General features: G+C 40.3%; 1 protein-coding gene across 6 annotated transcripts in view; it reads right to left on the reverse strand.

Moving 5' to 3' along the window:
* The window catches only part of Sec22c (SEC22 homolog C, vesicle trafficking protein), a 33,147-nt gene that overhangs the window by 15,011 nt on the left and 3,017 nt on the right, over positions 1–15,119 (reverse strand). The window contains exons 1-2 of one of the 6 annotated variants that reach the window (XM_027932444.3): positions 12,512–12,803; positions 1,362–1,570 (exon numbers count right to left, since the gene is read on the reverse strand). In XM_027932444.3, coding sequence (XP_027788245.2) covers positions 1,362–1,543 — 182 coding nt within the window. In that variant the 5' untranslated portion in view covers positions 1,544–1,570; positions 12,512–12,803. Of the gene's footprint in view, positions 1–1,361; positions 1,571–10,288; positions 10,419–12,143; positions 12,265–12,511; positions 12,804–15,119 lie in introns of those variants that run through there. The other 5 variants (XM_027932446.3, XM_027932441.2, XM_027932443.2 and 2 more) reach the window with 5 other exon arrangements.

Consider the following 15,119-nt stretch of genomic DNA (forward strand, 5'->3'; position numbering starts at 1 on the left):
CTGGACGGTCCCTTTTGTTTTTATGATTCTAAATCTGAATTACCCTAAAAGGACTCCATATTATCAGATCAACTAAAAATCTATGATTCAAGAAAAGCAAAATGGACTTGGTAAAAGAAGACTAAATACTACAAAACATAGATGTAGTGTCTATAACTATCTATAAAATTTTGATATTTTAAAACCTGTCTTGCCCCTGATTCCTCCACAAAATAGTTGGCTTCTTGCTCTGAGTCCTAGAATAAAATGTGAGAAACTGACCTCAGTGCCTGAACAGCCTGCATTCAAATCTTAGCTCCACCGCTTGCTAACAGTACAGCTTTGGTTAAGTGGCTTAACCTCAATTTCCTCCTCTGTGTAATACTGCTGCTTGCCTCATAAGCCACAGGAAGCACAGGAACAGTGCCTGGCATATGGAAAGCACTCCACACAATTACCTGTTATAGGATTATTATGACCACCTGAGTCCTACTTCCACTGGGATTTTTTCCACTGTATTCTGTTCAGTTATATATTTCTCTTCTTCCTTCATTAGACTGTAAGTTGTTTGAAAACAAGAGACCTACTCACTAATTTTTCACTCCATGGATCCTGTCACATAATAAAAATTAAAATGTGAAAAAAAAAATTTATTTAATATATTTTTTTTAGTTGTAGATGAGCACAATATCTTTAGTTCATTTATTTATTTTATTTGGTGCTGAGGATCGAACACAGTGCCTCATACTTGCTAGGCAAGCACTCTACCACTGAGCCACAATCCCAGCCCAAAATACAAGAATTTTAAATTAAAACGAGGGGCTGGGGCTGTGGCTCAGAGATAAAAGTGCTCGCCTACCATGTGTGAGACACTGGGTTCAATCCTCAGCACCACATAAAAATAAAATGAAGATATTATGTCCACCTGTAACTAAAAAATAAATATTAAAAAAATTAAAGTGAAAAAAAATAGCTCTTGAAGATAATAGCTATTAAGTATTTTAATTTCCTTGGCTTTCTCTAACATTTTTCATCTATCATCTCCTCTTCCTCCTTATCCTTTTCCTACCCTGAATCTAAGTACAGGGGGAACAAAAAATAACTAACAACCTAAAGCCAGAAAAACTGGCTGAACTCAGGTCTTCCAATGCTTGTGAGCACTCCATTGACAGAAGCCAGCAGTTGGAACAGCAATGCTTGAGGCCCTGAGGACACCCAAACCGTTCTTAATTCCATTGTTGTAAACATACAACCTAAGACCACTGTCTGACACCATATCTACTCTTAACACACACGGTGATCAGCATAATGTGACTTCAATGTGTGGAAAAAAGTAATCTAAATTCTGCTGCTGTTCTGAAAAAGCGAATATGTTCACTTACTGTATACAAAAGTCACAGCTTTCTGCAGAGCCTCGACCTGGATACTGGGCCAGTCGCAAAGCTAAAGTCTTGAGACGTCTCCTGCATTCCAGAAAATCTTGGGTGTGGTAAAAGTCAGTAGAGGCTGAGAGGGGCAGTCCATCCCTCACCCGTACCACACTGGCAAAAAAGATCATGGACATGGTCCGCAAGAGAAGTCATGAGGACACCTGAGGGAAGCAAGGTCATCCTGTTAGTGCCAGAGATGCAGCCACCCTCCAAACATGAACTCCATGTTGTTTCACCCTCAGCCCCACTATAACTGCAAATGTTGCTTTTATTATTATTACTCTGCCCTCTACAGCTATGTGGATCCCAATTTTCCTGTCTCTTCTTCATTTGTAATCCTTCTTTTCCTTCCAATTAATGAATATCTCCCTTTCCAGCATTAAACCAACTGGCATGATGGGTAATGGGATAGAGAAGCAAGGGGGCAGTGATACACTGTCCATTTGTCTCATTTCCACACACCTCCCCTTGGTGAATAAACATGTGAAAAGCCCCAGGAGTGGCAGCAGTTAACAGTAGGACACAGTGCCAGACAGACCTACAGAGACAGGAAGTACCTAACACTGAAGAGGTGGGGATAGAAGCCTAATGATCTGCACAACTCAGGTCACCCAGGGTGGTGGGGGCTAAGCAGTGTAGTTACCACATCCTCACCTAAAGGAGATGGAGGAAAGTGGAGAGATTCTGAGCATTTAACCTAACGCTGGTGACAAAGAGAGCAGAAGGCAAAAATGGGACTGAGCAAGCATGTCCTCCTGAATTTCTGCAAATGTCTGATACAGAGCCAGTCTTCAAAATGATGACTGAGTCCCTACAGATGGCTAAAGGAGGAAGTCATTTAACAAATTATATTATAGTAAAACACTAAATATTTAGCTATGATATAGAACACATTAAGAAACAAAATAAAATGGATCTAAGCCCTCACGGTGCCTTTGGCAAATTAGAAAAAGGTGCCTCTCAGGGTGGAAACAGGCCCACACCAGGTCAGCTGGCAGAGTCTGACTGGGTTGAAGCCCCACCTGTCAACTCCACTGGATGCTCTTACACGGCATAACCTACACTTTTCTTTGTGTGGCAGCCCTGCAGCAGGATTAGTGAGGCAGCCAGTATAATTTTAATGTGTCTGTCCAAGTGTGCACATATCCTGTTTCACAGATCCTGTTTATCAGGTCTTCTACTTGATAGGATGTTAATAGGTATACTGGTGAACTTGTCTTCCAAAGAACTCAAGTGATGCAACCTGACTTGGCATCTCAATTCTTCCTCTTCTCAAATATAGGAGCCCCCAGCATGTACACCACCCCTCACCTCTGCTCCTCTTCACAGTCTACACCTGGGTCTATGATGTCACTTTTTTCATTTCCTCATATCCAAATCCACATCAAGGGTTGTCTCGATTCACCCACTACATAAAACCTCCCCAGACGTGTCCAACTGGAAGCCCTCTCTCCCTCTTGTAAGAATCTAAAGACACTACTTCTCTGTTGTACTAATTTAGCATTTCCACCACCTAAGAGTGAGTTCTAAGAACAAAGATCACATCTGCAATGGAGGAATGAATGAATGATTATTCCATTGTACACATGAGAAGCTGCAGTGATAACACTGTCCATTTGTCCTCTTTCTGCATACCTCCCCTTGGGGAGTAAAACTGTGAAAAGCCCCAGGAAAAAAATACATCCCTGTGCAAAAGCTACTGAGTTTCCAGCAGGCCCAGGCCAACTGCCAGAAGGTTCAATGGGCTTTAACCCTTGCTTGACCAATGCTGAGACCTCTAGTACCAGAGAGAAAAGGAAGGCACAGGAGTATGAAAGTTAACTGTGCTATCTGCTATACTTTCATGAATGTTCGAAATATTAATTTAACAATTTTAAAAGAATGATATGGCATGAAGTCCTAAGAGAGTTAGGCAGAGACTACAAGATCAATTTAAACCAAGGGTTTATAACTCCAGTAAGACCCTTAAACCATGATATAAAGACACTCAGAAGAAGAAAAAAAGATAATTAATAATATACCAAAAGTCAGAACAGGACAGAAACACCCTACAGCAAAATAAGAAAGGTCCTTTTGGGAGACAGAGTAAACTGTATACTCTTGTAAATGAAAGCAAGTGTGCATTTATTCCAACTGTTAACCCCCAAACAAGCTCTGTAGTGCTGTCTTTCATGGAGTATCTACCACATGCCAAATGTTGTGTTAAACCAGTAAGAAGAAAAAGGTTGCATTTCTGAGTGCTAGTAATCCCAAGAATCACTTCTATTCCTCACTAAACGATCCAAGTTCCTTTCAGGTACTCTGTTTTATTGGAAGCCATTTATGAGTTATCATGAGACAGGCTATAATCAAGTAAGAGATGATGATTATGAAAAAACAAAGCGAAGTTCTGCTTCTGGAAAGAGAGGTAGAAGAATTTTCCAACTCTTCCCAAGAGATACAATTTACAAACCCTGAGTATTATATATGTAATAAATATGCAGATTCTGAAAGGTAGAGAGGAGATGACAGCCTGGTTTGGACCTTGGGCCTTGAGGAATGTGAGTTTGGTGGGTTTTCTTTTTGCATCACACATCCCAGGCTTGGTGTGGGAGAAACTAGCAACCAGAAACAACAATGGGCAGAGATATCCACCACTACCCCCAAAAAAAGTCATCACAACAACAAACCTCAAAAAGGTACAGTTTATCAAATCTGAAAATTTTAAGATAAACAACCCTCTATTCTAGTCCAACACCACAGGGTTGGGGGGGGGGAGTGGACTGCACTCTGCCAGGTATGGTGGTACACACCCCGTAATCCCAGCGGGAGCTTAGGAAGCTGAGGCAGGAGGATCACAAGTTCAAAGCCAACCTCAGCAACTTAGTGAGGGCCTGACTAAAAATAAAATACAGAAAAGGCTGGGGATGTGGCTCCATGGTTCAATACCCGGTACTAAAAAAAGAAAACCTACAAAAACAAAAAACTACACTTACCACAGGCCCACCAACAAAGGCCCAGTGAAGAGCCTATTTACCCACTTTCGCCTTGCAGTAACAAGGTGGCCCGCCCTCTACCTCCCACCCTGTGGAGTAGTGAGACAGGACGCCCAGTGGGGAGCTACAGGGCAGTAATGCGCCATCCTCTCCCCCTGCATTATTAAAGCAATAAACTGCCCATCTCTGCCTAGCAATAAGCAACCCCTTTCCCCTAGGTATCAATAAAGGTCATGCAAGGAACCTGGAATTTCACCATTGCCAGAGTGGTGTCAACAAAGGTTAATTTAAAACACATATTAATTATAAATTAAAGGGATTCACTGTGATGTTTTCACACATGTGTATATTATGCATTGGTCATGTCCATCCAGCCTTCTGCACCCTCTCTCCCCCCAGCTCTCTCCCTTCTCTCTTTCTCAGTAACCCCCCCCCCCCCCGCCCAGTCCCTCTTCTACTTTCAGGTCTCTCTCTCTCTCTTTTTTTTTTTTTTTAACTTCTACATGTGAAAGTCTGATACTTGTTTTTCTGAATCTGGTTTATTTTGCTTAACACCATATCCTCCAGCTCCATCCACTTTCCTGCAAATGACAGAATTTCATTATTCTTTGTGGCTGAACAATAATCCATTATACATAAATCTTTTTTATTTATCCATTCTTCTGTTGATGGGCTCCTGGGCTGATTCTATAACTCAGCTCTTGTGAACAGTGCTATAATAAACAGGTATGCAGGTAACTCTTTTATAAACTGACTTCATTTTCTTCAGACATAAACTCAGGAATGGAATATCTGGATCATATGGTAGTTTTTAGTTTCTTGAGGAATCCCCACACTGTTTTCCATAGTAACTATACGAATTTACATTCAAACCAACAGTACATACCAGTTCCTCTTTCTCTATAACCTCCACCTGACTAGCATTTGCTTTTTGGTTTTTTTAATAATAGCCACTCTAACTAGGGTGAGATGGAATCTAATTGTAGTTTTGATTTGCATTGCCCAAATGTATTAAGATATCAAACATTTTTATATTTTTCAGCCATCTGCATTTCTTCTTTTGAGACATGTCTGTTCAAATCTTTTCCCCATTTTTTATTGGATTACCTCTTTTGATGTTAAGTTTTCTGAGTTATTTACATATCCTGGATATTAATTCTCTGTCAGATAAATAGCTGGCAAAGATTTTCTCCCAATCTCTAAGTTATTGCTTCACTCCTACCTTTGTGTGCAGAAGCTTTTTAGTTTGATATAAGCCCATTTGTTTTATGCTTTTGCTTCCTTGCTTTTGGATTCCTGTCCAGGAAATTGTTGCCTGTGCCAATATCTTGAAGTGTTTCCTCTGTTTCCTTTTAGTGGCTTCAGATCTTACAATAAGGTCTTTGATCCAATTTGAGTTCACTTTTGTGCAGGGTTAGATTGGGGCCTAATTTCAATCTTCTAAATGTGAATACCCAATTTTTCCAAGCACCATTTGTTAAAGAGGCTGTCCTTTCTCCAATGTATATTTTTGACACCTTTGTCAAAAACCAGTTGGCTGAAAATGCATGAATTTTTCTGGATCCTCTATTCTGTTGCACTGGTCTCTATCTGTCTTTATGCCAATACCATCCTCTTTTTGTTACTGTGGCTCCATAGTATGTCTTGATATCAAGTACTGTGATGCTGCCAGCATTGTTCTTTTTGCTTGGGATTGCTGTTGGGTCTTTTTATGCTTCCATACAAACTTTAGGGTTGTTTATTCTAGTTCTGTAAAGAATGTCATTGGTATTTTGATGGGAGTTACACTAAATCTTTAGATCACTTTTAGTATGGGCATTTTAATAATATTAATTCTCCCAATCCATGAACATGTAGGTCTTTCCACATTTTTTTACATTTCATATGATCCAGATCTCATAAAATAATATCTGAACTGTCCAAATTACAACAGAAAATCACTGGTCAGTGCATGCCTGTAATCCCAGCAGATCAGGAGGCTGAGGCAGAAGGATCGCAAGTTCAAAGCCAGCCTCAGCAAAAGTGAGGCACTAAGTGAGACTTTGTCTATAATAAAATACAAACTAGGGCTAGGGATGTGGCTCAGTGGTTAAGCATCTCTGGGTTTAATCTCTGGTACCAAAATAAATACATAGACAGATAAATAAATAAAACACTATAAATATTTAAAAGTTTTAGTCTATAATATATTTGAATTATCCACAGGAAGGCAAATAGAGGATAGAGAAACAATAAACAACAAAAACCAGATCAGAAAACAAAAATAAAAGGGCGGACTCTGATACATTTCTGATTACACTGAATGTACATGATCTAAATACACAATTAAAGAGAGACTGCAGAGTAGATATATATTACCCAATTTTATAATATCTGTATGAAATTAACTTCAAATATTAACAATATAGGCAGGTTGAAAGTAAATAGATAGAAAAATATAGCATGCAATAATCAAAATAAAGCAAGGGGTAGGGATATAGCTCAGTAGTAGAGAGCATGCCTGGCATTCCCAAGGCTCTGGGCTCAATCCCTAGCACCACAAATAAATACGTTTTTAAGAATAAAGTGAGATCCTGATGCAATGGTGCCCACCTGTAATCCCAGTGACTTGGAAGCCTAAGTCAGGAGAATCACAAGTTCAAGGCCTGCCTGGGCAACTTGACAAAACTATCTCAAAATAAAAAAGGGCTAGGATGTAGCTCAGTGGTAAGGTACCCCTGAGTTCACTCCCCAGTATAATAATAATAAATAATAATAATAATAACAACAACAATAACAACAGTAATAATAATGCAAGAGTTATATTACTATCAGATAAAGCTGACTTCAGAGCAAAGATAATTTCCAGGGAAAAACAGTAATATTACATAATAATAAAAGGATAAACCCATGAAAAAGACACAATAGTCCTAACCACGTATGCACCAAACAACAGAGATGCATATAGGTGAAGTAAAAACTGACAAAGTAAAATGAAAATTAGACAAATCCAGAGTTACAGTTAGAGACTTCAACACCTTTCCCCCCCAAAATAAAACTAAGCCGAAAATCAGCAAAGATACAGAACTCAACAACATTATCAACCAAAGGATATAATCAACATTTATAAAATACTCCCTCCAACAACAGCAGAATTACCTATAAGCACCCACAGAGACCATATCCTGGGATGTAAAATAAACCTTAATAAATTTCAAAGAATTCATATGGAGTGTGTCCTACGACCACAGTGTTTTCCAAGAAATTAACAATGGAAAGGGAATGAAAATCTCCAAATGCCTGAAAACTAAACACACATATAATATAGGGATCAAAAAGAAAGTCTCAAGGAAATTTGTAAAAATACAATGATGCTAGGTATGGTGGCACACTCCTGTAATAACCGCTACTCAAGAGCCTGAGGCAGGAGCATTGTGAATTCCAGACCAGCTTTGATTTAGTGACACTATATTTCAAAATAAAAAATAAAAAGGTCTATAGTATAACTCAGTGGTTGAGTGTCTATTTTAGTCAGCTTTTTCGCTGCTGTGACTAAAAGACCTGACGAGAACAATTTAAGAAGGAAAAGTTTATTTGGGGGCTCACAGTTTCAGAGGTCTTAGTCCACAGACAGCCAGCCCCATTCCTCAGGGCTCAAGGTGAGGCAGAACATCATGGCGGAACAGTGTGGTGAAGGGAAGTGACCCAGGACATGGCCAAGAAGCAGAGAGAGACTCCATTCACCAGATACAAATTATATACCCCAAATGCATGCTGCCAAAGCATATCTCCTCCAGTCATATCCTATCAGCCTATAAATACTACTCAGTTAATTTCAATCAGGGGATTAGTTCACTGATTGGGTCAAGACTCTCATAATTCAATTATTTCACCTTTGATGTTCTTGCCTTGTCTCACACATGAGATAAGGGGACACCTAATATCCAAACCATAACAGTGTCCCTTGGTTCAATTCCCAGTACTCCCCCCTTTTATAAAGCTGGATAATAATGGAAATATATCAAATTTTGTGGTTCACAGCTAAAGCAATACTGAGAGAAGAATCTACAGTACTAAATGCTTATAACAGAAAAAAAAAAGTCTCAAAACAATAGGTTAAGCTCACATGTCAAGAAATTAGAAAACAAATCCAAAGCAGGAAGAAGGAAGGAAACAATAGAGATGAAAATGAAAACAGAAAAACAGAGAAAATCCATGAAACAAAAAGCTGACCCTTTGGAAAGATCAATAAAATTAACAAACCTCTACCAAAACTGACAACAAGAAAATAAGAAAAACCAAATTATCAATGTCAGGAATAAAATAAGGGATGTCACTACAATTCCACTTCTGGCATTTATCCCAGAGAAATAAAAACTTATGTCCCCTACATAAAAACCTGAGCATAACTGCTCATTACAGCTTTATTTGTAGCAATCAAAAACTGAAATTGAACAAAATGCCCTACAAATTGTAAATGGTTAAATCATAGTACATTCATACCATGAAAAATGCTATGCAGCAATAAAAGAGAATAAATTTTTGATACAACTAGAATGGATCTCAAGAGCATTGTGCTGATTGAAAAAGGTCAACATCAAAGATGACATAGTACATGAATCCTTTTATGTAACATTCTAAAAATGACAGAATCATGGATGGAGAACAGGATGGTGAGGAGGATGGGAATGAGCGTGACTATGATGGGATGGCAAAAGGATAATCTTTGTGATGACAGAATAATTTGGTATCTGGATTGTGGTGGTGATTACAGGCATTAATACATAATAAGATGGCATAGTGTGATATATATACTTTATACTGAAGTCAATTTCTTGGAGTTGATGGTGTACTATAGTTATATAAAATGTACCCAATGTGGGAAATTAGGTGAAGGGTCTGGGGGACCTCTCTGCACTATCTTTGTAACTTCCTGTGATTATAATTATTTTAAAATAAAAGTTGAGGACTGGGGATGTGGCTCAGTGGTAGAGCTCTTGCCTGACAAGCATGAGGCCCTACATTTGATCCCCAGCAACACAAAAAGTAAATAAGTTAATAAATAAATAAAAGTTAAAAAACAGAATTAACTTAAGGTCCTTCATGTGCCACTCAAATAATACTCATACTTCATTTTTGTTTATATATCATTTTAAAATATTTCCACCAATATCATAATTGTCTTAACCACTAATTCACTGTAGTTCTGATTGTGAATGGATATTGAAGGGTGTGCTTTATAATGAACAGCTCTAAGACTATAGGACATTTTCAAACTGGAAGATAATATAATATCAGTACTTGATATTATAAAATAAAGCTGCTTGAAGATAATTAGTACTGAATTTAAAACAGGAAAGCAATGGTATGAATCTGGAAAATCAGGTCACAATTATAGAAAGAATAGTATAAATTCTGTAAGGACAAAACAACTAAGCAAATGAGTGAATGAGAAGGCTGTCTAATTTTTGTTCACTGATACAAGAAATGTAGGAGTGCACATCCCTTGCCATAATTCTGAACTATATTTTGAACACTTTCCCACAATAAATCTTCTACTTAGAAAACAAGAAAGGTTTATACAGATGGAATTCTGTTTAGGTAGAAATGTGAAGTAGTAATCAAATACACAGCATCCATATGTGTTTTTCCATATTACTAGGTTTTGTATTTTAATCTGCCTCTAGCATTTTCTCTACCACTTCCAATCATCTATTCATAGATTATCCCTATTGTACCAGTAAGAACTTTATGCCACTCTTGTTCCTGTTATTCCCACTCCTTTTTTTGCCCTAAAATCCTACCCCTAAATCCCTACCACATACAGGGAGAGGGGCTGTGAGAGATGACTGGGCACTGCAAAATAGAAATTTAAACTAGAAAAATAAGTTTAATTTGGCACACAAATTTGTTAAAATTATTTACCATAAGGTGTATCTCCCACTCTTCAAATATATCATATAGAAGACAAAACTTCAATTGTGTCACCCCCAAATGGATTCTCCTATAGCCACAGGACTGGGATACTGGTCACCTAATTTGTAGATCCTCTGGGTAACTTGGAGATGGGATGGAGAGGAAAATAGAGGTCAATTATGATACTTATTAAGAACTTAGAAGAGTATGAAACTGAACTTGATAGGAATTAATATTATAGTCATCCTTCTGTATCCATGGGTACCAATTCAGCAGATCAACCAACCTCAGATGCAAAATATTATGAAAAACTGCATGTATACTAAACATTTACAGACTTTTCTTCCTGTCATTATTCCCTAAATGGTACTATATAACATAGTGTTTTATTATTTTATGTAAGAAATCTAGAGATGATTTTGAAGTATACAGGACAATGTGTATAAATTGTACACACTGTATATGCCATTTTATATAAGGGTATTGAGCACAATCCTCTGAGGATACTGAGGTACAACTGCATATGCCAGGCACTGTGCTAGGAACTTTTTTATATTGATAATATTATTAACTGCTCATAACTATCTATGATACAGGCATAAACTATACTGGACATGTGGGAAAACTCAGCTCTCAGGCTTAAGAGGTAGAACTAGGATTCAAACTCAAACTTGCCTCATATGATCTTTCCATCACATCCTGCCTCTCTAAATCCAATTTAGCTACTCCATTTCAGCTACTCCATTTCTCTAAATAATTCTTTCTCCTAGAGCATCAAAACACACACACACACACACACACACACACACACACCCCTCAACAACAACAATCAGTGATACTTGTTGGCAGGAAAGGAGCCTAAAATTACACTTATTAAGAACTGCCCTTACCCACTAGATTCCCTTAGTCAGTATTCTTCTGACCATTAGTCATCTTTTGGATACAGCTGATCTCTAAATTCCTTCTAGGACTAAAAAACAATGGGACCTCAAGACGTCCTCTATGTCGTAAATACAATTAAATTAGATGTTTAACAACATTGTTTACAAATATTTTCCTGAGGAAACTACTGCCAGTTTAATTTTATTTAGCGATGTTAAACCACTTCCAACTATTTTCATTTTATTTTACTAAAATTTTCTTTAATAGAATCAATTCTTTGCAAAACTTAAGATTCTATTGTGTGCATATAAGAATATGTAACACATCCCATCAGTATGCACAACTATAACGCACCAATAAAAAAAAATTAAGATTTACCCTATCCATTGTTCTAAATTGTGATTTTTTTTTTTTTCCCTGATAATGTCACAAATTTCACCCATTAGTTTCACCATCGGGGATATTCCTTCGTGGCTTTGATTTCTCCAAACCTAATGCTTCTCTGGAACGCTCTAATTTTCTGGCTCTGGAGGTCTAAGTAATGGACACAAAACCTGAAATGAAACATCCTACACCTGATGTTCCGAAAAGTTGGTCCAGGGTATTCAGCATTTGGTAGTGCAACTCTAAAGACACGCTAAGGGGAAGTCTGCTATTCGAGTAGCCAATAGTCTGGGCATAAGCTTTGTGGATACTTAAGGAAACAATCGTCTCCTCCCTCTCCTAGGATACTCCTCCCACTGAGGGCAGGGCTGGGCGCGCATCTGTCAGTCGAAGACACCCTCAGGCGAGCGCCAGGATTTGTACGGGGTCCAGAGATCCGCTGGCGGGAGAAAGGGGACCAAGGACTCGGGAAACCCCAAGGGCCCCACGGAGCCAGAGAGAGGTCTAGCCAGAGAGAGGGCGGGGCGAGCCCGGGCCGCCTCCACCTCCAGGCCCGCCCTGCGCCACACCCGACCCCGCCTGTTTTCGGCTAACGGACCTCGCGCCCGCCTCCGCCGGCGGCCCTCACCTCGCCCCGACGGCGGCCTTCAGAAGTCGGCGCCCACCACAGTTTGGCCGCGCCGCCCGCCGCCTCCTCGGCAACCTTAGCCCATCGGGAGGACCCGGCGCAGGACACCGGTGGCCCGGGCGCAGGTAGGCAGTGGTGCGCACGCGCCATCCACGAGTTCCCATTCGCTACTGCTAGGCGACACCCGCACCCAAACAGACCAATCCTGGCGCGCCTTCACTGCCCAGTCCCTGCAGAGTCCGGAATTGAACCGTTCTTAAAGGGCTGAGACCCAAATGCTGAGGGGGCGTGACTGGAGCGCGCGTTTCCCAACTCTCTTCCCATCTCCTGACTCTCACCCTCGCGGGTTTGAGGTCCAAATCTCGCCTCTGAAGGTGCGAGGAGGCTTCGTGGTCTAAGCTCGAATTCTGCCGGGTAGCGGACAAGACCGACGTCTGGAGGCTGGAAGGCTCTGCCTGACTGAGCGACTCTCCCTGGCGTGGGTTATGCGGTCTGCGCGGCTGGGCGGGAGGCCCGAGATAGGCAAACCGAAGAACACGGCCCACTGCCAGCCTGGAGGAGGTGCCAAAGTCCGACCCCTGAGCGGCACACCCCAGATGGGGGCGGAGACACCCGTGGATGACTAGATAGGTGAGAGCACAAAACAATTAAAACCTGCATATATACAAATTACTCAGCTGACAGGAGCAGGATTTGGGGTGGGGTGGGGGATTTGCAGGCACTTCTAACCTAGACTCAGGAGGATTCCCCGAGTAGCAAGCAGTAACTAGGCAAAGGAGAGCGGAAATAGTAGTAGTCCCTAGGCAGAGAGGAAGTGTGTTTCAGAATGAGAGATCAGCATGTATAAAGAAATCTATGTAGAAGGCAAGAGAGCTCCTCAAATTTGAGAGAGAGAAAAAAACCTGGAGAGGGGATAATGGGGATTTAGTGTTTAATAGTACAGAATTTTATTTGGGAAAGATGAAAAAGCTCTGAAAATGGATAGTGGTGATGGTTGCACAACAAGGTAAATGTTAAATGCCATAGAACTTCACTGAATAGCAAAATGTATGTTATGTATATTTAACATCCCTTTTCCCTACTCCCCCCCCCCAAAAAAAAAAACAAGAAAAGACATCCAAAGTGTACAGAGTAAAGGAGAGGAATGAGAGCCATTAGAGAGAATAGAAGGAGCTGAACCATGGGGCCCTTTTCACAGGCCACAGTGGAAAGTTTTGAATAGCAGAAAACCACATTTGCATTTCGTAAAAAATCACTTTTGGCTGCTAAAGTTAAGATTAAAATAGAGACGGCTCAATGAAGCTGTGGTGGAACTAACCTCAGTCATCTGGGCAAGAAAGGATGGAGTTGGAGTGTGAAATGGGATGCTGGTGAAGAGGAAGAGAACAGAGCAGACTGCAGAGAAATGAAGAACATAATCATCAGGCCTTGGTGACCAACTGTATGTGAAGGATGGATAAGGTAGATTCAAGAATGATGCCACTGTTCAGCCTTGGAGGGAGGGATAAATAGTGGAGACATTCACAGATATGGAGAATGCTGGAAGGAAGTCTGGTTTGGAAAAGAACACTGATTACAATCTCTGTCTTAGACAAGCTGAATTTCAGGTACCTTTGAGACGTCTTTGTAGAATATTGTGATGCTGATTTTGAACGTCACCTTGACTGAATTAAGACATACCCCCAAAAAAGTGGTAAAACTTTATTTATGTATATGTCTATAAAGTGTTTCCAGAAGAGACTGACATTTTAATTACTGGAAAGAATGAGGAAGATCTGTCCTCACTCAATGTGGATGGGCACCATCTAATCAGCTGAGAGGCTGGATAAAACAAAAAGACAAAGGAAAGAGAAATTCACTCTCTCTCCTCCAGAACTGAGACATCATTTTTTCTCCTGCCTTTGGCATCAAAATTCCAGGTTTTCCAGCCTTTTAACTCTGGTAGTTTCATTAGTGACTCCTCAATTTCTCAGGACTGCAGCCTCAGACCAGGAATTACACAATAACATTCTCCCTGACTCAAGGCCAAGTCCAAGTCAAAATAGACTTGACTGAACCACACTACTGGCTTCCTTAGTTCTACATCTTATATATGGGATTTCTCCACCTCCATAATTATGGGTGACAATTTGCCTAATAAATCCCTGTCCTATAGCTATATATAGCCCACTAATTCTGTTCCTCTGGAGAACCCCCAGTAGAGGTGTCAACATAGCAGTTGGATAGACAGGTTCAGTGTAGAGGTCTGAGCTGAACATAGACTTCCGAAAGTCATTATCACATGGGTAGAAATGGAAACAGAGCTTACAGAGAGACAAATTACAAAATAGAAACAGAAGAGACTTGTGTTAAGAGTCCAAGATGGGCTCCAGATATCACTGCCTCCTGTGTAGTCCCCTCCCACAATGAGTCAGAACTGGACCATGTGATAATGGGGCTAAGTTATAACAGGCACAAAGGAGGAAAAAAAAAACAGGTGATTCAGAGTTGGGGAGGAGACTAAATTGAACATGCCAGGGCTAGATAAGGAGAGAAAACAGGTGCTGGACCTACAAAATTCTGAAGCTTTCAAATGTGGAGCTTTGGGCTTAGAACCTGTGATGTGATTACTCTAGAATAGGCCCTTATACTTTTGACTGGTGCAGCTGGTGTGGCCCAGACACCAGCGATTTGGACAAGAGCAGTAAAATGTAGTAGCTCTGGTTCTAGCCCTTATCTCGAGTAATTGGTCACTTTGGCTCCAGGCCATTGTCATCTCCATAGGCTTTCCCTTCCAAAGCCTCTTCAGCCCTCTCTTCCGAGGACCTCTGTATCACCACAGAGGTGCTCCATCTTGTGGGGCAAGTGGTGCACACCTGTAATCCTGGCTAAGGGAAGCTGAGGCAGGAGGATCACAAGTTTGAGGCAACTTAGCAAGACCCTGTCTCAAAATAAAAAGGGAAGGGC

The sequence above is a fragment of the Marmota flaviventris genome, chromosome 1, assembly GCF_047511675.1.
Source record: "Marmota flaviventris isolate mMarFla1 chromosome 1, mMarFla1.hap1, whole genome shotgun sequence".
Taxonomy (NCBI): Eukaryota; Metazoa; Chordata; class Mammalia; order Rodentia; family Sciuridae; genus Marmota; species Marmota flaviventris.